General features: G+C 39.7%; 1 protein-coding gene across 1 annotated transcript in view; it reads right to left on the minus strand.

Annotated features, from left to right (window-relative positions):
- Positions 1-6,145: 6,145 nt before the first annotated feature.
- Positions 6,146-21,002, minus strand: part of sdcbp2 (syndecan binding protein (syntenin) 2) — a 29,315-nt gene continuing 14,458 nt past the window's right edge. The window contains exons 2-9 of the mRNA XM_026153495.2: positions 20,866-20,917; positions 19,987-20,083; positions 15,704-15,804; positions 14,781-14,945; positions 12,528-12,703; positions 10,499-10,670; positions 8,319-8,410; positions 6,146-7,670 (exon numbers count right to left, since the gene is read on the minus strand). Of these exons, the coding sequence (XP_026009280.1) occupies positions 7,616-7,670; positions 8,319-8,410; positions 10,499-10,670; positions 12,528-12,703; positions 14,781-14,945; positions 15,704-15,804; positions 19,987-20,083; positions 20,866-20,916 (909 nt within the window). The 5' untranslated portion in view covers position 20,917 and the 3' untranslated portion in view covers positions 6,146-7,615. The remainder of the gene's footprint in view (positions 7,671-8,318; positions 8,411-10,498; positions 10,671-12,527; positions 12,704-14,780; positions 14,946-15,703; positions 15,805-19,986; positions 20,084-20,865; positions 20,918-21,002) is intronic.

The following is a 21,002-nucleotide window of genomic DNA, read 5'->3' on the forward strand; positions in this document are numbered from 1 at the left end:
GAGAGCCAGCCTGAGTCTTTGCAAAGATAAACTCAAAAATTAAAAAGCAAAGCTCTCTAAATAAAATCTTAGATTTGTTTCTGTAATCCATATGAGAGCTTTTGTTTTTGTTGTTTTCATTTTATGTATCTATTTATTTATTGGGGCAGTCTACTTGTTTGGGAAGGTAATAATAATAACATGCACATTATATTTTAGGGTGGAATATTTTCCATACTCAGTCATATTGTCTCATATGGGCCTTATCTGCTTAAGCTTGTATTCAAAGCAAAGTTGCCAGAACCAACATTTGGTGAAAATAACAGACCTCAGTTTGTGTTACTTAAAGTCACCTGATTAAATCTAATTGAAATGCCATGTCACGATCAAACACTTTGTTTGTAGATCCTCACCGGCTCACTTTGGTGTCTTAGTGTAGCTCTGAATGGAATGAGTTGTGCTCAGTCTGTGATCTGTGCTGTATATTTCTGCTAAACTTAATGCTCTTGTGGTGTAGTTTTAACTGTCATTCTGGTAGTATGTATTCCAAGTCAACTGTACAAGAGCTAGTCAGTCACTGCTAATAACTCCGCTTAACTTGTCTAACAGATCATTCTGAAAGGCATTTACAGACATCGTGTGCTACATCTTAGTCGACAGTTCAGATGTACATTAATAAGATGTCTGGGTTTTAAATGCACTTAGCATCAGGGTATTTTTTCATTTGTCTGAATGTGTGCATCACGAGAGGACTGTGATGAAAGATGAATGTGTAAATGAACAAATAAGCAAATCATGGCTGGATAACTGAATGGGCCTGCTGGGCACAGATCTAACTCCTAAGACTGCTAGAACAAAACAAAAAGCTTCCCAGAAGTTGGAATGGGATCTGAAAGCTCACTAAAGAGCAATATGGCTGCAAGAGGGTGGAAAACAATTGCCAGTAGATAACAGACAAAAATGCTATGTAAAGGACTAATTCTTACATAACACTTACATACTCTCTCCCAGAGTACTCAAGGCACTCCATACAACATGCCAGATTCACCCAAGCACTGTCTTCTATGTTTTTAAATGTTTTCTAACCACCATTCACACACTTTGATGCTGAGATGGGAGAGCAACTTGGGGTTATTATCTTGCCCAAGAATATTTGGCATGCAGACTAAGGGGAGCCAGGGATTAAACCACCAACCTTTACAATCAGTAGATGACCTGCTCTACCTCCTGACCTACAGCCACCTATCAGTCATATGTCAATAGACATATGACTGATAGGTGGCTGAGTTTAAAACAGAGTTTAAAACTATTCCAAAAAGAAACCAAGCAACTACAAAAATGACACAAAACAACTGCAAGAAACGTAAAACCAATGCAAGAGATGTCTAATGTCTACAAAAAGGTTCAAAATGAATTCAGAGAGACCTAAAGTGACTACAAAGTCATGTACAAGGAAATAAAACATAAAGAACCCTACAAAGAGACAGAAAATGACAATAAATACTAAGGTCTGCAAGACAGTTGGATAAAAAAACAGAAAGCAACTACAAAGAAAGAGAAAGTCGCTGCAGTGATATAAAATGACCTCAAAGATGTATAAAACAAACAATTGTAGAGGTGCCTAAACTGTACAGAGATTAAAATGACTTCAAAGAGATTTCCTAAATGACTTTGAAGCAACAAAAACATGCAGAGAAAACACAACTGTAGAGATGTCTAATACTTAAAAGAGATGCAAAATCACTTCCAAGAGATTTGAAGTGGCTACAAAAATATAAAACAATGACTTCAAAGAGAGCTTAAGTAAATACAAATAGATGTGAAATTATATCTAAATGACTACAAAAAGATGTAAAAGGGCCGCAGGAAGAAGAAAAACAACTGCACAGACATAAAACCACAAAATGACACAGAGACACAACCACAAAGATGCTTAAAACAACTGCATACAACTACAAAGACACGCCAAAGAACTTCAAATACATGTGGAACAACCACAAAGAGAACCACAGTGACCAATAAAAGAAAAATCAACCACAGAGGGAAATCAAAGCAGCGCAAAATCACCAAGATGTTATTGCAGGGGTCAGCAACCTTTAACACCCAAAGAGCCATTTGGACCTGGTTTCCACGGAAAAGAAAACACTGGGAGCCGCAAATACTTTTTGACATCTAAAATGAATATAACATTGTGTATATATAGTGTTTTACTCTTATGCTTTGTGTGAACAACTAAGGTGTGTTGCTTATGAAATCCATGAAGTGCTACAGAGAAAATTACATTTTATTTATGTAATTAACATATTTTGAACTCTTAAAGAAATATAACAAAAGGAAAGACACCCAGCTGAACCAAAATGATCCATGTAGCAAACAAAAACTGCTGTGAGCCGCCATCCTTATATCACCTTTGGGCTTTTGGAGCCTTGGCCTGACTTTTAAAAAAGTAATTGGAAAAAAAGCACTATGCTGCTAAAAACAGAAAAATAGATATTTGCAAAATTCTGCCTAAATATGTATTTTACCTGGTTAATGTGTGTTGTGGGGCGTGGTCTGCTGCGCCGCTGCAGGGGACGCGGACGCACCTGAGCGGCACCCGCAATCACGCCTCGCCGCCTTAACGTCCGTGCTATCTGTGCTGTTGTGTTGGTATGTGTCGGGCTGTGAGCTGAAAAGCTACAGCCGGCTGTATGCGTACAGCGACCGTGTGTGAGAAAAGTGGTCAATAAAGAGATGCTGAAAAGCGTGTTCATGGAAGCATCGTCGGGTCTGCTGTGATATGTTTACAATGGCACTTCTGCTCCTGAACCTCTGCGCACAGCGTCTGCAAATCGGGGCTGTACGAAGTCACTTCATCTTTACGCAGGACTGTAAGCTGTCACCTGTGAGGTGTGAGCGGTGTTTGTTTTTAACATAGTTCACGGTGGAGAACAGCTGCTGACATAATGTGGATCCGAAGATCCATAATTGGGCTATGGCCTCGAGGGCCGGTGTCCCTGCAGGTTTTTAGATGTCCTTGAACCAACACAGCTGATTTTAAATGGCTAAATTAGCTCCTCACCATGTCCTGAAGTTCTCCAGAGGCCTGGTAACGAACTAATCATGTGATTCAGGTGTGTTGACCCAAGGTGAGATCTAAAAGCTGCAGGACACTGGCCCTCGGAGCCTGGAATTGCCCACCCCTGGTCTATGGGTTGAAAGTCTGGATAAATGCAGGGCGTTTCGGCGGGTATACCGGCTTCCGCGAGTGTGACGCTTATTTTGAGCGATGAAAAAATAATAGAATATAATTTTAATTTTATATTTCAATATCACAATAACCTTCCAATTTAGAACTACAAGTTAAAAACAAACTAACATAAATAAAATACACTTCAGCTAAATACTTTATTTTCCCAAACCACGCGGAGCCGCACTATAAGGACTAAAGAGCCGCAGGTTGCCGACCCCAGTGTTAGTGGAATGTAAAGTTACAAGCAGGTGCAAAACTACTATAAAGTGACACAAAACAATCATACAAAGTATCTACAAAATGTTTTGGTCTTCAGTGTAAACTCCTGTGCCCAGGGGGCGTGTTTGATAAATCCCTCCATGGAATAACTCTAAATCTGTCCGTCCCGATTTAAATGTCGAATGAAAACTGTTCCAACACAACCAGCAAAAAAACAGCAACTCAAATTGTTCTGCGTTAAAAAAAACACTTTTGTTCTTTTTTCTATTCTATTCTTTTCACCAGTTGGTTTATATGTTTTGCACTATTGTTCACTTTATGAATTTTAAGCAATTACTTGAAGTTGAGATTGTAATTTAGCACTGGCAAGTTTGAGGTTAGCCCGAGAATTTCATGCTCTTCATAAAAAGTCATAACTTTTTCAACATAAGTTGAAAGTGAAAAGATGAGTGGACATCTGTTTCTCTAATGACAGATTCTGATGTACTGGTCCTCTTACCTTCAACTCCACTTTTTATTCTGGTTACAGAACCAAGCATTGTGTTGATGAAATAGCAATTGAAGTTGAACTCGGACTGGCAATACTTTCATGTAATACTAACTCGGTTATGATTATTGAACAATTTATTGTCATTTAGAATATTTCTGGTAAATCTAATATATGATTTTAAATTCCAACAAATGTGTGTTTCTTTAGGAAAGAAAGAAAGAAAGAAAGAAAGAAAGAAAGAAAGAAAGAAAGAAAGAAAGAAAGAAAGACGCATTTTTCAACCCAAATTTTTTGAGCTGCACTGTGTGTGTGAGCTCACTGAGCATTTTCTGATTGTTCTGTTCTGCAGTGATAGTTTAAAGTGCAGCTGAAGCAAAAATTAGGCATAAATAAGATACTACAGACATGTAGGTATGGCTTGTTCCTGTGGATGCTGTAAAGCAGTATTCTCTCATGTAATAAGAACTGTTTATTTAAGCCCTTCACATTTACATACATCTATGTATTAACATACATAGATGCCATAACATTTCTAAAAAGCTCTCATTTCAAAAACATAATTTTTTTTTCTCATACTGTGTGATCCGATTATGTAATTGTCAGATGTCAGTGACAATCATGATAATCTGAATTAATGCATTGCTATCCATGAAAAGATCGAATGAATGCCTTACGGACACAATCACGAGGTTTTCTCAGCATCGTTTGCATTGTTATGATTTGTGCAAGAGCTGTGCGCCCATCATCCAGCTGCATTGTGGGAAAGGTTTGGCTAAAAATAATGAAGAGGCTAAAACAATTCCCTGTTTTACCAAAAGCCATAAATCTGTGAGGGAACTGGTGTGACAATGTGGAAAGCTACCTCCTCCTCTCAATATTAATGTATTATGTACCAAAATGTCTACTATAATAATCATGTAAGTGATTACTGATGTAAACCTGCACTGTACTTTGATGTGACAGTCCCGCTGTTAATTGCAGCTGATTTTTGGAAACAGGATGACAGAAGGACCAAAGGGTACATCTACCAAGCAGCAAATGAAAGGTGGCTGGTTTGATTCCAGGCAAACACAAATGTGCTTTGCGTCAGAAAGGTCACCTGGTGTAAAATATCTGGTGCCATATCATCTGGTGACCCCTTGTAACAAAGGAGCACTCAAAAGTAGCTCTTTAGCAAACAGCTAATTGTTAATGGTAGTAGCAACCATCTCAGCCGTCTTGGTTTAGCACCATTAGGTGGGCACATGTTTATTCTCAAGGCTCCTGTTCCTGAAATGTTTAATTGAAATACAATGCTAGATAATGAAGATTTGGCAAGCTGCTTTGATAATGACTTTTAGTCTCACATGCACAATTTGAATTAGATGTGGATATTTGATCTTCTTGTTTAATTACTTTAAAAAAAATGGAATGCAAGGTACCATTCTTGAGCATGATAAAATGTATTTTGTGCATTCGTCTTTTTTTTTTTATGCAGCTATAGTAATATCTTCCAATGGTCACTTTTTAAAGATTATTTTGGGACTTTGGAGATTCCGTATTAGCAGCTTTAAGTCTATTGCATTAAAATATTCCTGTGGTGTATTTTTACCATGTGGAACTTTAAAGCCAAGGAGAATGCCTACGCTGGTACTACAGGTGTGCTGAAAAATGTAGCTGTACCCGACTGTCCCAAGATACACCTGAACTTCCTGTTGTAGTGTGCTGTTATGTCAGTGTACAGTGCGTGGGGGTGACTGATTATATATACATGTCCCCTGTAGACACATGTGATTTTAAATGCATATGAAAAGGACTATGGAGGATGTTTGGCTTTTCTTTTTTTTTTAAATCAGACAATATTTGAATGTGTACTGTCACTTTACGCTTTAGTCCTTGTCTGACTGTGTGTGTTCCCTAACCTATGTAATAGTAACTAATGTAACAGAGGTGGAGTCATTTAACATCCTTCCACTGAGGACATTCAATGCCTCGTGTAGAAATTTAGCTGACATCATAAATATTGCCAGATAATATCACGTAAATGAACTATTTTAATAGCAACAGTAGTGTGTACAGGTACAGACATCAGTAGGCTACATCTTCCACCACACTGTATAAAGAAAGAGCAAAAGCCCCTATATTAAAGAGCATGGAGGAAACATCTGCTTTGCCTTTGTGTTTATTCCCACACCAGCTGATCTGAAGCAACACGAGAAATGCAATGCTTTGAGACCGAACACGAATGTGAGCAGAAAGACTTTATTTGTTTACAACATTATCATGGTTACATTCGTATATAAACTTTGAGATTTTTCTAGCATTTGTTTTTACAGAATGACAGCGGTTGTTTTTTTTAAATCAGATTGCATACCTAGAAAATTAAAGGAATACATGCATCCGAACATGAACAGCATTAAAAGGAGAAATTTTATATAACAAGTAGAAATTCACAACTGTGAGCTCTGCTGTGAGTCTTGCTGTGCTCATCAGTCAAGGAAGGAATTTTAAAGAGGATAGGCCTTTAACAAAACTTAGCAGAGGACAGCAGTTCACTGGATAAACCCATGACGCGTAATTTAAATGCTTTCATTTGACCGATTGATTTTTCAGCATCAAATTTAAGCTTTTAGTTTTCTCTCGTTAACATGAAGCATCACAAACACAACAATTATGAAAAAAAAATTGTTGGAACTTGAAATGAATATAGGAGAGAGGACCTCTTATAAGGTTAATGGAAAGTGCACTTAGTGGGTCCGCCTGGCGCCGACCCCTCCATTCAAACACCAACTGTTTCCTCGATTCTTTGAAGCACAAAGCCTCACAGGACTCCTGCAGCCTGTGGTGCGCTGGGCACCTGCTAACTCGTGTTTTTTTACTCTGTCATAGCTCTTAAAGAGTGTTTGTGGACAGTCCCAGCTGCATAGGTTAATGATAATGTACTGCTGCTCCCTTTCCTTACACTTGCTCCCCAGAATGTGCACACGCACTATCTGCAAACTTAATGTCAGAGGCTTGAAAATGCGTTACAAGGATATGTCGCCATCTCTTGGAAAAAGCGGAAACTGCTACTCAGACCTGGGTGGTGAAATGTTGGGATTCTTTTTAATGTTGAAAGAAAAAGAAAGAATAGTAAACACCACCATCACTTTCACTGGCCATGTAAAAATGACTGTACACTGGAACCCACAACACACCTCTTCATATGAGTCTGCAGGTGTTAATTCAGCTCAGATTATTTACACGTTAGGGGTTGGGTGCAGGGATCAGGAGGGCAGCTGAATATCTGCGTGGACGGCTCTGATGGCTGTCCGTCAGCTTTTACAGCATTATGAAAAGGTGAATGATTCATCTCCACACTGAGCAGGAAGCTCTGGACTCATGATGGTATGCATGGCTTTTTTTAAAAAACATTTTTTTTTGTTTTACTGTCCTTGATCTCAAATACAAAACAAGAAAAAAAAAACATATCAGAGTACTAGGTTAACATATAAAACATACTAATGTCAGCAGGTGAGGGAAATGTAGAAAAGGTAAAGAATAGAAAAAAAGGCATCTTAAGATTATGTTAGAGATGAGCAAGGGCAGGGTTGGTGATTGTGATGTAGGAGGAGGTTTGGTTTGATGACAGAAATAGAGAAAAAGACATAAGGAAAACAGAGAGAAAGAATCTGCACTGTAGACATCTTGACATCCTCTAGTCCTCTTCCTGGTCCTCACACCTCTGGGACAGAGTGATCCATGGCTGACCGCATCAGGCCAGAGGACATCCTGGAACACAAGCACACAACCTGTCAACAAAACGCTGCATGGGTTCCTGATCTCTTGAGCTGGGCACTCAGCTACTCTTTAGAGGGCATCACTGTTTCACTTGTGACAATAAGCACTGTCTGAATCAGTGCAACCACACTTCTGAGCATTTAATTCTCTATCCCACCATCACTAAACCAGGGTCTGTGTTCATCTGCACGGTGTGGCAAATGAGAGACCTGCGCCATGGCCCTGCTGTCTGTGGATCAGGAACAGCAAAAATGCCTCACAGATAAATACCTTCAAGGGACTTGAAGATAAAATTCTTGTGGAAATAATAACCATTATGTTTTTCTTTTCTCCAGTACCAAAAGCAGCACTGATAGCATTGGAGCTCATCTGCATTCTGGTCTTCGATAATTAAGCCCTGTGGTCCATTTCATGCCTAATTTCAGTACACATCTCTATTAATTACTCATTTAAACCTTTAAATTTGCTCAAGAGTGGTAAGCAGTATGTTAAGATAATGTTGGCTAGTCAGGCGAGAGGTGACTCAATGTGACTCTATGGCTTATTCCACACAGATCGAGCCAAACACATTGGGTTTGACTTGAGATCAGATGTTAATAACTGATGCATGGACAGAAAAAGTCTCTGCTGCAGTCCTACCTCTTAACCATGTGCTCGTAGACAAACTTAGGCATGATGGTGATGGTCATGGTTGTCGGAGAGGTGGTCAGGATGTCTTTGATCTGAGAGTCCTGGAAATTTCCACACAGGCAGAGGCACATGTAAAGGCTTTGTGTAATCAGTGCAAAACAAACACACTCGCTTCACAGTTTCACTCTGTTGTTTAGACGTATTCCAGGAAACAAGAAAACAAACAAACAAAAAATGGTCTGAAATACAGCACAACTGCTCTACGAAGGCCGAGGGAAGCAACACAAACACAGGAGTAGCTGAGAAATTGGGGTTTGTTGTTTCAAGACTACCAAACAACTACCAGGTATACAAGTGCGACAGGAAACTTTGCCTTTACGCTTTGTCATTTTCAGACCTTTAAAAACAACCTACAAGTTGAATGCAATAGATGACTCGTTACATACAGGGGTTTACATATTTGTTCTACCAGAGTCAAGGGATGCAGGCACAGCACATGCTGCTGCTCTGCTGAGCTAAGCTACTCATTAGATGAACTTAGGCTCAAGCCCAGTCACTACATAAGGCATTGTGTTCATCATAAATGGTCTTGTAATTGGCAGCTGGCTGCTAGTGGACATTCAGATGTGTAGGTCACTGTCTTAATTTGTTTGCCACACTGTCACATATTTTGCTTTGGGGGGGGGTTTACATTGAAAAATCAGAATGTAATAAGATCTGGTCAGTAAAATCTAGTTACTTTCCAGGATAGCTAAAACTGTCTGTACAGATTCCTCCGATATTGGTTTCCCTTCATTGGCTCCCTGTTAAATCCAAAATTGAATTCAAAATCCTGCTCCTCACATACAAGGTCTTAAATAATGCATTATGTATTTCTTCTTCAGTCACCTTTCTCACCCACTATGTGTTAATAGACCTCTCTCCATTGATTCATACTTATAAATCTCTGGGTCTCTTCCACAGCATGTCTGTCATCCTGTCTTCCTTCTCTCACCCCAACTGGTTGCAACAGATGGCCCCGCTCCTCCCTGAGTCTGGTTCTGCTGGAGGTTTCTTCCTGTTAAAAGGGAGTTTTTCCTTCCCACTGTCGCCAAAGTGCTTGCTCATAGGGGGTCATATGATTGCTGGGTTTTTCTCTGTATGTATTATTGTAGGGCCTTGAGGCGACTTTTGTTGTGATTTGGCGCTATATAAATCAAATTGAATTACTCATGAAAGATGAACACTGCATTGTGACATCTTCCACAAATTAGTGATGCTTCAATCTGAGTTTTTTTGTCATCATCATCTTGTTTTAACACTGGTGTGAGGGGCAGATAAAACTGAGGAACCGCATAACATGATGCTGCATGCTCAAGGACTAGCAGCTTATCAATCCCATGATAAAGCATGACCTGATCTAGGTCTTTATTTATCTTTATTTATTAAATGACCAGACTTTAAACTACAAACTAAACTCATTAGCTCATCACTGAAGTGTTTACTGCAGTCACATAGACATATCAGGGGAGCTGAAGGCTATTCTCCCAAAGACCTTTCAGACCTGTATGCTACATCTGTCTTTTATATACTGTATGAAATTTGCCAGCTTTTATTCACATTTTACTACAGCTTGTTTGTTTTTTTATTTATTTTTTAAAACATCCACAGAACCAACTTGCCGTGATCTCATTGGATACTCTCACATGGTGAATCATGGTTCTATGAAAGGTCAAGTGGTGCAGAAAGCCAGAAATTTTCAAAAGCAAAGTGAATGCTTCCATAACCGTGAGCACTGCAAAGGTGCATCAAATCGATGTGCAAACAAACCCGAGATAAGAACATGTTGCAAACCTGCATCACAGGGTAGACAGAAACTACGCACCCACTGGAAGCAAACTACTCAACACTTATTAAACACCTCAGAGCTGGGGAGCACTGCACTTACTTAACACTGCTGGGCGTCCCTGTGTTTTATTACGTTCTCCTATTATGGAAGCAGCCATCTCAGTGCAATCTTTAAAATCAGTCACCAAACATCTGATGAGCATTGCAAACGTTCTGAAGTCACTGTCATTTTCGGTCCATGGTATTCTCTATACTGAACTTCATCTATCATAATACAGATTCCACAACACACACAATATGACAAAATATCCTACCAAACTATTAGATGAAAAGCCTGATATTTGCACGAGTGAGAGTCTGACCTTGAGTCCGATGACATTCTGTCCATTGATTTCACAGATGTAATGTTCAGTCAGCAGGCCATTGCGGGCGGCTGAGCCATCTTTGACCAATGAGGTGATTTTCCCATTCTTGTAGATGAAGCCCACGTGACCAGAGCTATCTTTGTGCATGGTGACGGTGCGCTGAAATGGCCTAGAGACACACACAGGAAAACATCAATAATCCATATGCAGAAAGTCTTAGAGCTTTTGCTATAAAGCAGCATACAACATGCCTGTCATCACAGAACTGTGACTCAGAAAAAAGCATTTCATAACAGTCGAAAAAACAGAAACTAAGAGGAGAGATGACATGTGTGAAACAGTCAGAAGAGGGAGCCAAAGATCTCAGCTCCACAGAGGCTATGTGTTAGGTTTGTAGCATAAACCTATTCGCTGGAACGTTAAGACAATATAATTACACTGCAAGCAAGACGCAAGTAGGCAAACTTCTTCATGGTACTCGTGCACGGGAGAGAACCGGACAAACGCCGTTCCTTCGCTTGGCCCCAGTTGCTCTCGTCCGTCCTCCCGTACACTGTCCTTTTATTGAGGTTACATGAATGTGCATAGGTTCACTAACATGTGACGTCTACATACACAAAGAGTACCTTGCCTGTGTGTGTGTGTGTGTGTGTGTGTGTGTGTGTGTGTGTGTGTGTGTGTGTGTGTGAGGTCAAGATGTGACCCTGTGAAGCCTCCCCAAGGCTGGCACCTAGAAGTCTAACAGATTTATCTAAACAAAAAAGCACTTAGACTAGAACAGATGTAACTACGTTAATCCTACCATAACAATTAAACAAGGTACGAACTTTCCCATGCTCCCAGTGTGGAATGCACACCAGGCCTCTGTAGCCTGTTAAAGATCACACAACTTATCACTACACAATGGATTATACACTTCTAAGCATCTATGGTTAAATATTTCTAAGCATAAATGAGTAAATGTTTCTAAGCATAAATGACAATCAACAATACAACTCTATCACTATGATACTGCAACAATACCCCAGCAGTTTAAATATTTTACAGTTTTACATTGGAAATCTGCTCACACATCGATATCACCGAACACATCCTGTTACAGATTCAAAATCCAAAGTGTAGCACTTCTGTATAAAAGGCAAGGTAATAATACATCGGCCGAGTAGTCAGAGATCCTTTGATCCTTTTTGTGTCTGTTCTGTTTTGATGTGTCTAGTTTTAATGTGCACTGTAATATTTATAATTTGCAAGCCCGCAGAGAAATTAAGACGTTCGCAACAATTTGTTCTTAAACCAATGGTGCTACCACTTAGCCTCCTATAGGAACACCGTAGGATACACTTATGGTATCAATTTCAAAATGCTACGTCGCCTCATTCTCAAGTTATCACATTCACAAACATAGGTGTCCAACCGTTTTACCACAGTCGAAAATGAATTTTTGGTGACTCTCATTTCTGAAACAAAACTGAGACTGAAACCAAATAAAAAGTCATCTTATGATGAACACTGAAACTTAATGAGCACCCTTGAAAGTCAAAGTTGGACGAACAGAAAAACTATGACAAGAAAAACATTTCATGAAAAGCTTATTATTCAAACAGTTACTGGAGATCTTGTGAGAACCAACAGCACACTGTAGATGCTAGCTTAAAATGGACAGAGTCTGCTCAACTCCAGCTCCATATTATTATTATTTCAAATTCACAGTTAAATGTAATGCTTGAGTTCAGGATTTCTGCTCTTGGAAAATGGGTAGCAGAGAACTCCGCAGGTCTATGAGACCAGAAGTCTTTTTCAACTACAGCTATTGCCATCTGGTGGCCTACAGAAAGAATGCAGGTGTAAGGCGCTGGCTTCATGGCTTCACGACCGACATGCACATTTATATAGAAAAGCACTCCACTTAAGCTAAACACAACCATGGACAGAATATGGACCAGCTGTATGACATCTGTTATGTTTGAAGCATCAAGTCCTGATATAAGGTTTGACAAGCCCTGCTGCACACTACAAGTCCCCTCACCTGTCCCTGACCACCAGCTCAATGCGGGTCTCAGACGCAGCCTTCAGAGCTTTGTGGGCCTTGTCCGCACTCCATCCAGCAGAGTTCTGCCCGTTGATCTGCAAGACCTGGTCCCCAAAGCGCAGCCCAGCCAGGGCAGCGGGGGAGTTAGCCTGCACCAGCTGGACAAACACTCCCTGAGAGAAACAGATAAAACATTCAAAGTGTGAGGAATGGAGGAAGAGACAGAAAACAGATGCAGGTAGTGGAAAGAATACAAAAGAAGGTGACAAGGACACAGAAATGGGCCATAAAAAGGTAAACAGGATGTTTATGTTCTAACTATCCAATGAAAATGTTTTGTTTGATGGATCTGCGATATAAAAATACATTTGATAATCTCTATTCTTAGGTCTCTTCTCTGGATTCTATGTTAACCTGAATGCAAAGCTGACTATACTCCTTGGTGCAGAAAGAAATCAAGAGTGCTTAATTTCAGGTCCACAATGATCCCCAACACACTTATTTCAGCTTACTTCACATAGGGCTCATTGTATCAGAACACAAAGTACATGATAACTTAACTACATTAGGAGCCTGTTAGCACTTTCAAGCTACCTGAGCTGACACTCCATCTGTGGTTTGTTGCTGACTTTTTTTTAGGTTTAGATATTCTAATAATTCACTCACGGCATCCCATCATGCCCATAAAAATGGTTCTGTCTTAAAAATGAAACAAGCACAAAAGCAGGTGGTTCCAATAGAGGCTTTATGAGTTTTATCAAAACACATAAATGCTGTGCCCAGTAGTAAGTTACTCATATGATTTCAGGTAGCACAGCCACACTTACAAAGTAAATGTGTAACTAGACCTTAAAAAGAAATACGAACCTATAATTTTTAAAAGAACTGTAACACCAGACTAAAAGAAATCAGCACAATAACAGTATTACCCAACAGACACAAGGCACCAGTTTATTCTGTATCATAGAGCTGATGTCAACACAAGACTCATATGACAGCTTCATAAACACGCTCAGATGACCGACACTATCATCTCTGTGTTACTCACTGACGTGTTCAGTTATTTTTCTGATGCAAAGTATCACACAACCCTGCTCTATGGGCCCCTGCAAGGTAAGAGCAATTCAAACATTTCCCTCTGCCATGCTGCAGAATTCTATAATTACCTCTTCTTATCAATTCATATTACTTGGGCAGAGAACAGGACCTTGTTCTTTTGAACCTATAATAATTATTTTCCATTCAATCATACAGTGTCAACACTGACCTTCAACCTGACCTAAAAAAATCTTGATAAGCCTCACAATGTTCTCTCAGAGAAGGGTCTGTATTACAAAGCAAGCCCAACAAACCAAGGATATCTTTTCCCCATGCGGCTTCACTTACCCTAAAAAAGGGCACTTCAGCCAGGGTTTTCCAATCTGGCTATAAACATGTTTACATGAAAAAATAAATGCAGAAAAGGGTAGAAAAACAACAACAACAAAAATAGCCCACTGCAGAGTAGTCACATGGTAAAAGCGTAATTATTCATTTAAATATTTTATGTAGATATTACTTGAAATTAAAAGTTAGCTAAAGTCATTATTTCAACCCGTTTTCACTAGTAATGTTGCTAAGTTTATTTATACTTATAAGCTGTCACCCTTCATTATTTTGGCCTTCGTGCTTTTGGGATGTTCCTAAGCTGAGCTGACTTACAGCTTTGCAGGCTGTCTTCTACATGCAGCATCATCTGCATGAACTACACGCAAGTTTGTGTAGGTTCTGTACCTCTCTGTTTAGCCAAATAACACCTTAAAGGACACAAACATACTACTATAAGATAAGCTTACACCTTATGTTTTATGGCTCCATGCAGATTTTGGCACAGCCACATTTTTAACACACAAACAAGCATTCAGCAAGCATTTCCTTACAGCTTTCCTCTATTCAAAACACTATTTATGAGTGCCTGCATGTGGCACACTTAGGGGACATCTGCTATAAAAATATTCAGAGTTACACTGTCCCTGAATAAGCTCTGCTCTAGTTTAAGTAGATCAAACAGCTGACACTAGTGATCTATTCGCTGGAAGAAAAGATGTTTCAGACAGTTTGACCCACATCACAACTGTGATCCTGTGCTTAAGAACGCAAGATGTTAGTGTGGATTTCCTCAGTCACTGGTATGGTTTCAAAGGGCTGTTAATGACAGTCAGCCTGTGCTGAATAATTCATGAAGGAGTTGGCTTTTGGCTGTTGACTCACATTGTCGATGGCCCTGAGCCGGAGTCCAACCTTCTTGTCCTGGTCTTTGCAGAGGATGATCTCCCGCAGTCCTGGGCGGATTTCTGCCCTCCTGATGCCAATGTCTGCTCCGGTAACCGGCCGCACCATCCCTCCAACACCTGAGCCAGAGGGCAGTGCCACTTGCTGGAAAGGGCAAACAGCGAGGAAGGTGAAAAGGTTGAAAGACGTGGGTTAAAAAAAAAAGAGAACTAGCAGGGGTGATTTAAAACAGATTTAAGAGCAAGGCTACATTAATATTCAAGTCAACATAAAAAGGAAAGCTGTATCACATAGAGTGGGAGGATTCGGTTTCATCTCCTCCTCCACCAGAGAATGACACGCTTTAGGCTTTTCTTTCAAAAACTTCTGTCGTTAATATGCTTTGAAATTAATTTTTTAAAAAGCAGGAAAATAACAGTGGAGGTGCAGAGAAGCAGCAAATGGCAAAGAACTCAGATGGTTAAATGCCAGGTGACAAAACTGAGCGGAATGTGTCGTCGCCCCCCCGCTCCTACACACACACACACACACACACACACACACACACACACACACAGTGTTGGAGGGGAGTGAAGAGCTCACACCCTCCCACACAGTGCTCCAGGCCTGCAGTGAGTCATTTAGTAATGTGGAGCTCCAGGAACACAGTACTGTTGCACTCTCACAACTCCTACATCCAATAAAAGCAGGTTTTGAGTCATTAAATGTTGCTGGTTTGATGTGAGATTAATTATGAAGTTTTAAATTAAATGTGACCAGAATTTAGTGTAAATAAAATGCCAAAATGCCTATTATTATATCTTTTAGTCACAACTGTTAATAAATAAAAAACGAAACATGCCATATATCCACACATAATGGGGTAGCATGAAGATCAAAACACACACAGTTATAATGCTTACATTGTCAGCAACAGGCACCAGGGCCAAGTTCTTCTGCACTTCATCGCTGTTGAGGGCCAGCCCCATGTAGTCTCCCAGTTCCTCCAGATTTGGGTACAGGCCTGGGAGAACAGGCGGGACAGAGAAGGAGGTGAGTGGGTGAAAAACAAGGTCAAGAAGGAACTGAAATAAAGGGAGCAGTTGGAGGCAGACAGAGCAGGTAGAAGGAGGTTGATGTGGTGAGTAGGAAGGAAAAAACGAGCTTTCTACATAATATGCTACCACTTAGCCACAGTATATAGAGAAATATCATCTTGATCCACTGGTATGTCTGTGACCACACCTCTATGACCACCAACACAAATCTGGTAATGTTGTGTGATAAAACTCAAAATGAAGATGTTAGTGGTTCTGAAACATCCTAGCATTGGGACCTCATTTGGTCCTCATTTAGAAATTAATGTTCAATCAGTGGTCCGAAGTCTGTTTGGTATGATATGGATCTCACTTCTGAGAAACACACAAACAAGAACACTGAGGGAAGATTGCTGCAATACAATCAATAAAAAGTTTTAGTGTCACACTCAAGATCATTCGTGCTTTCCTCTCAGTTAGATTATTGTAATAGCCTTTTAACAGGTATCGATTAGAAATCAATTAGTGAATTCTACATTGCCCAAAACGTGGCAGCAAAATCTAGGAGGACCAGGAAGAGTGCACATAATACCTCAATTTTACTCTATCTTAGTGCTTTTAAGGCCCTTGAATGCCTGGACCCAGACTACACTATACTGGAATTGCTGTCCCTGTACCCACCAGTGTACAGTCTGCTAATTTCTCCCACTTCATGCTTCTCAGTTGCAGAATGATGTGCCTGGCATACTCCAGCTCGCTTCATCTGTATCTTTTTTTAAAATCCCCTTTTAACGACTTAGGAGCAGACCTGCTTCTAAATTATTTACACTTTTTTAGGTTATTTTATTGTTGACTGCTGAGTCCCACTATAATTTATTCTGGACATTGCACTTGACTCTTGCTGAGACACTGGTAACTTATCCTTGAAGTGATTGAAATGATTATAATGTGCACTGTGTTTTGTAGCACTGGTTTTGATGAAATCCCATACAAATACATTTTAATATTTTTCTAATTAATGCAAAAGAAGTAAAGAAGGTAAAGAAGTGCTACCTCTAAACATAACAATGAAGACAGGTTTCCCGCAGTCACAGGTTTTTAAACGATTTAAGTTTGTTTAGCCGACCACCTTCTTTCCAACACTTTATATTTTATTCATGCCATCCATCACTACAAGGGCACAGCCTGAGCTATTAAGCTTTCCGCTGAAGAAATTTGATAATGAGCGGCCTGTGTTGCTGTGCAGTACAACCATTCAGACATCAGCACTGAGCTCCGTGTTATGACATCAAGCCCTCTATAACCTGCTATGGAAAGGTTTGCTTGTTGCTTGTATGTGTCCATTGTGTGTTCTTGTTTTGCCTACGTAAATATCCCAAAGATATAAAAATATAACCATGTAGTTTCATGCAAAGTGATGATACATGCCTGCCTGAATTTCTTTATTTTGGAAAAAGCAAAAGGAAGAATGTGTATGGTAGTATTCAGAGGAGGGAAATAGGTATCAGCCAAGTTGCTAAACACCTATGAAAGTAAGAATGAAAGCCATTTAATTACAAGTTAATCCCCATGTATGATGTTCTTATGTACTTTGAAAGCACATGCAACCACACCCAGAATGGATTGCCAGCAAATTAAGTCATATGTCTACCTGTTCTGTAGCTAAAATTATTAGTAGATTAAACAGGAAAATAATGAACAACTGGTAGCTGGTGGTGTAATTCTTGAAGTAATTTACTCACTGCTGACATGTTACCCGCAGTTACCAGAAAAGCTACAGCTTCAATAAGGAAGTGATTAAAGAGATTTAAACTGTACTGCCTGTGTGGGGGCAAGTGGCTTTTTTTCTTTTAAATAATGGTCTGTGACCAGTTGTGTTTGACCCTATAATTTATCAGGAAGGTCTGACAGGAACTCATTGCTTTTTTACCTTTTCTGTCAAAGGTTGTTGCTATTGGATTCTGACTTCCTGTTTTATAATCACAGAAACTTTTTTGAAAACCAGTGAGGTCGGTTTACTGAGGACAAAAGTGGAAATGAAACAAACTAAGCGGTAGATAGGTGGTATATGTTGAGTGCACCAGAGAGTATGACAGGACAGCAGGAGGGAGTAGTTTAATGATTTTGATCTATTAATACATCACTGAGACAAAATCTTAGTATCATATTCTTATTTTAACATGATCTGAATATGCCATTTTAATAAAATATACACTCCACCTACACACTCAGAAATCCCCCAAGGCACACTAATAAATGACAGGTCTGATCATGGTATGGAAGAGAAGCATAGAGACAGAGAAGCACCCACAACTCGTTGGTCAAGCCTTAAGCAAACAACAAAATATGCTAATTCAAAGTGCAATCCTACAATAGGTCCTAATTAAAATCACTGAATGTGCTCTGCTATATCAGAAAATGAGAATACTTTGTCATAACAGTTGGCCTGTCCTCTCTGCTTTCCTGGTCTATCTTCCTATGCTCTCTTATTTTATCTCTTTGGTTCACCTCTCCCACACATGCCTGCTTCACATGCTCCCACACGGGCAAGTATTAGGAATGATAATGATTTCTCCTTTTTTATTCAATGATGTTCCGTTGTCCTCTCAAATTAGCAAAGCAAAGAAAAGACTACTGGGGTGAAGTATCAACAGTAACAACCTGTGAGCTCTGTAAACAAGGACCTGAATTCAAATCTCCACACTCCCAGGGATGATTAGGATGAGCATGAAGGATGTCCTGTTTTACTAGAACTAGAAATCTCCTGTCTTAGAGAGAAGCTGAAAAACTATTCTATGCATTTATAACATCTAGGATTGACTACTGTAATAGGGATAGGGACTAGAAAGAGAGAGCATCCTATTAAATTCAGAATCGAATTTAAAATCTGTCTCTTCACATATAAGCGCTTGAAAAATAATCAGTCTGTTACTTGGTTATTTGAAGAGTAGAATGGGAGGCAGAGCCTTCAGCTTTCAGACTCCTCTTCTGTGGAATCAGCTTCCAATCTGGATTTGGGAGACAGACACCTTCCCTACCTTTAAGATTAGTCTTAAAACTTCCCTTTTTGCTAAAGCACATAGTTAGGGTTGGATCAGGTGACCCTGAACCCTGCAGTTATGCTGCAATAGGCCTAGGCTGTTTAGGGCTTCCCATGATGCACTGAGCACTTTTTCTTCACTCACCTCTTTTCATTCTCATTTAATATTAGTTATTACTAATAGTAATTACTATTAATATAAATATGCTAGCTCAAAAGAGGTCATCTGATTGTTGGGGGTTTCTGGCTATTATTGTACGGTCTTTTCCTTAGAATATAAAAAACCTTCAGGGAACTGTTGTGATTCCGCAGTATAGTAATAAAACTACATTGAACTGAACTGTTTCTGTTCAGTTTGTTCAATCGAAATGACAAGACACCCTGATATTGTTATTGAACAAAATGAGTATATCCAACTAGGCTTATGTCGATCATACTGCCCCCTTTTCACCTCCTCCTCTTCCTCCCTCCTTTTCAACTCCGCCTCCTCCTCTCCCTTTTCCCTTCATGCCCTGTCCCACCACAACTGCCAGAGCCAGTCTCCATGGTGACTCATAGACAGCTATGCTGAGGTAAAAACAAAAGACGGAAAAGCCCACAGGACTTTGCATCCAAGCAGAGAAAGAAGAAATTGAATGAGTGGGAGAATGGGATAAGGGGGAGTGAAAATAAGTGGTTTTCTCTAATCTCCAAAGGCCCTTTTGCCCACTTTTAATCTTTTGTGGGGTCGTCATTTCTCTCGCCTTGCTTCCATCTAAATCCAACCCACTGCACAGTTCAGGCTTCCGTGCAGACAAAAACACAGAGAAACAAAAACAAATGCACAACAAAACAGAAACAAGTCACAAAAAGACAAATAATAGAATGTGTGAGGCCCCTTTACTCTAGTTATTTTCCTAAATAACTCCTAACACCAATCCCAGTCCTTTATCTTTCCCTTATACAACTGCAAAGTTCTTAACTAAAAGCTCCGAAACACAGGCCCCCCACACAGAGACACAAACACCAAGCAACAGAAACAAGAGAAAGAGAAACCAAAAGACAAAGAAAAAAAGGTGGTGGTGAAGGTTTTTAGGTGACAAAACAAAAACACTTTCTAAAGATTTTTAACAGTGTAAGTGACACTCACTTGATCCTGGCATCCCAGCAGTGGCAGCCTGGGGCTGGTAGGTTCCCTCAGTGATGGCTGGCATGGGTGTGGTAGTCTGGGCGAACTGGGCCTGGGCCTAAAAAGCAATCAAACACACAGTGATTTTTAAATACTGAATTAGAGATAACTGGGCTCAAACCAATACATAAGTATTTTACTGCTGGTAAGGAGACTGACTGAAGGATTTCTTTGCCTACAACAAATATCAATGGCTTTGGAGTGCAAAAATTTCCATTACTGTAAGTAGTTAATTTCCTGATTTCTTACAATGTTCAAACTTAATGTGGTATTACTGGGCTATACAGCTCAGCTTGACCTCTGCTATTCCTGCTAACTCAAAAAAGTTAAAAAGAATTATTAATTTTAAGGCTTATACCATTTTCAACAACCTTAACAGAAATTTTGACCAGGGGTTCTTAAACTTTTACACTGAACATCTTCTGTGGCAGGCAGGTTTGATACTGATATCACAAAGTTATTTAGCACTCAGTGATTGCGATGCCATGTGAGTGTTATATGTTTATTATTATTATGTTTTCTGTTCTCTCTGATTCAAGTACCGAGTTAAATTAAAGTCAGAGGCACAAAGGATAGGTTAAAGGTTGGTGAATATCCAAACCTCCTGAGGAGGGACAAGTTTTACAAACCATTTTATTAAATTACCTCCAAAAAGGTCCCATTCACTGCTTTAGAAGCTATGGTGACTAAAGTGAGTTTCCAAAGAGGCTCTACAACATCAGTAAGACTTCTCATTTTGAAAATGAAAACCACATTGGGAACATATTTGTATATTTTACATGACCTGTTACTTACAAAGCCAGCACCACATTTAATATAGATTCACTTCAAAACCCTTACCTTAATGACCTTGTCGACCTTAAGGTCCTCGAGTGATGGGTACAGAGACATGCTGTGGAGATAACACAACCAACTGTGAGTGGAAATAACAAGATAACAACCCAACCAGATAAGCATCACCAGCTCCAGACGAAAAC

The sequence above is a fragment of the Astatotilapia calliptera genome, chromosome 20, assembly GCF_964374335.1.
Source record: "Astatotilapia calliptera chromosome 20, fAstCal68.1, whole genome shotgun sequence".
Classification (NCBI taxonomy): Eukaryota; Metazoa; Chordata; class Actinopteri; order Cichliformes; family Cichlidae; genus Astatotilapia; species Astatotilapia calliptera.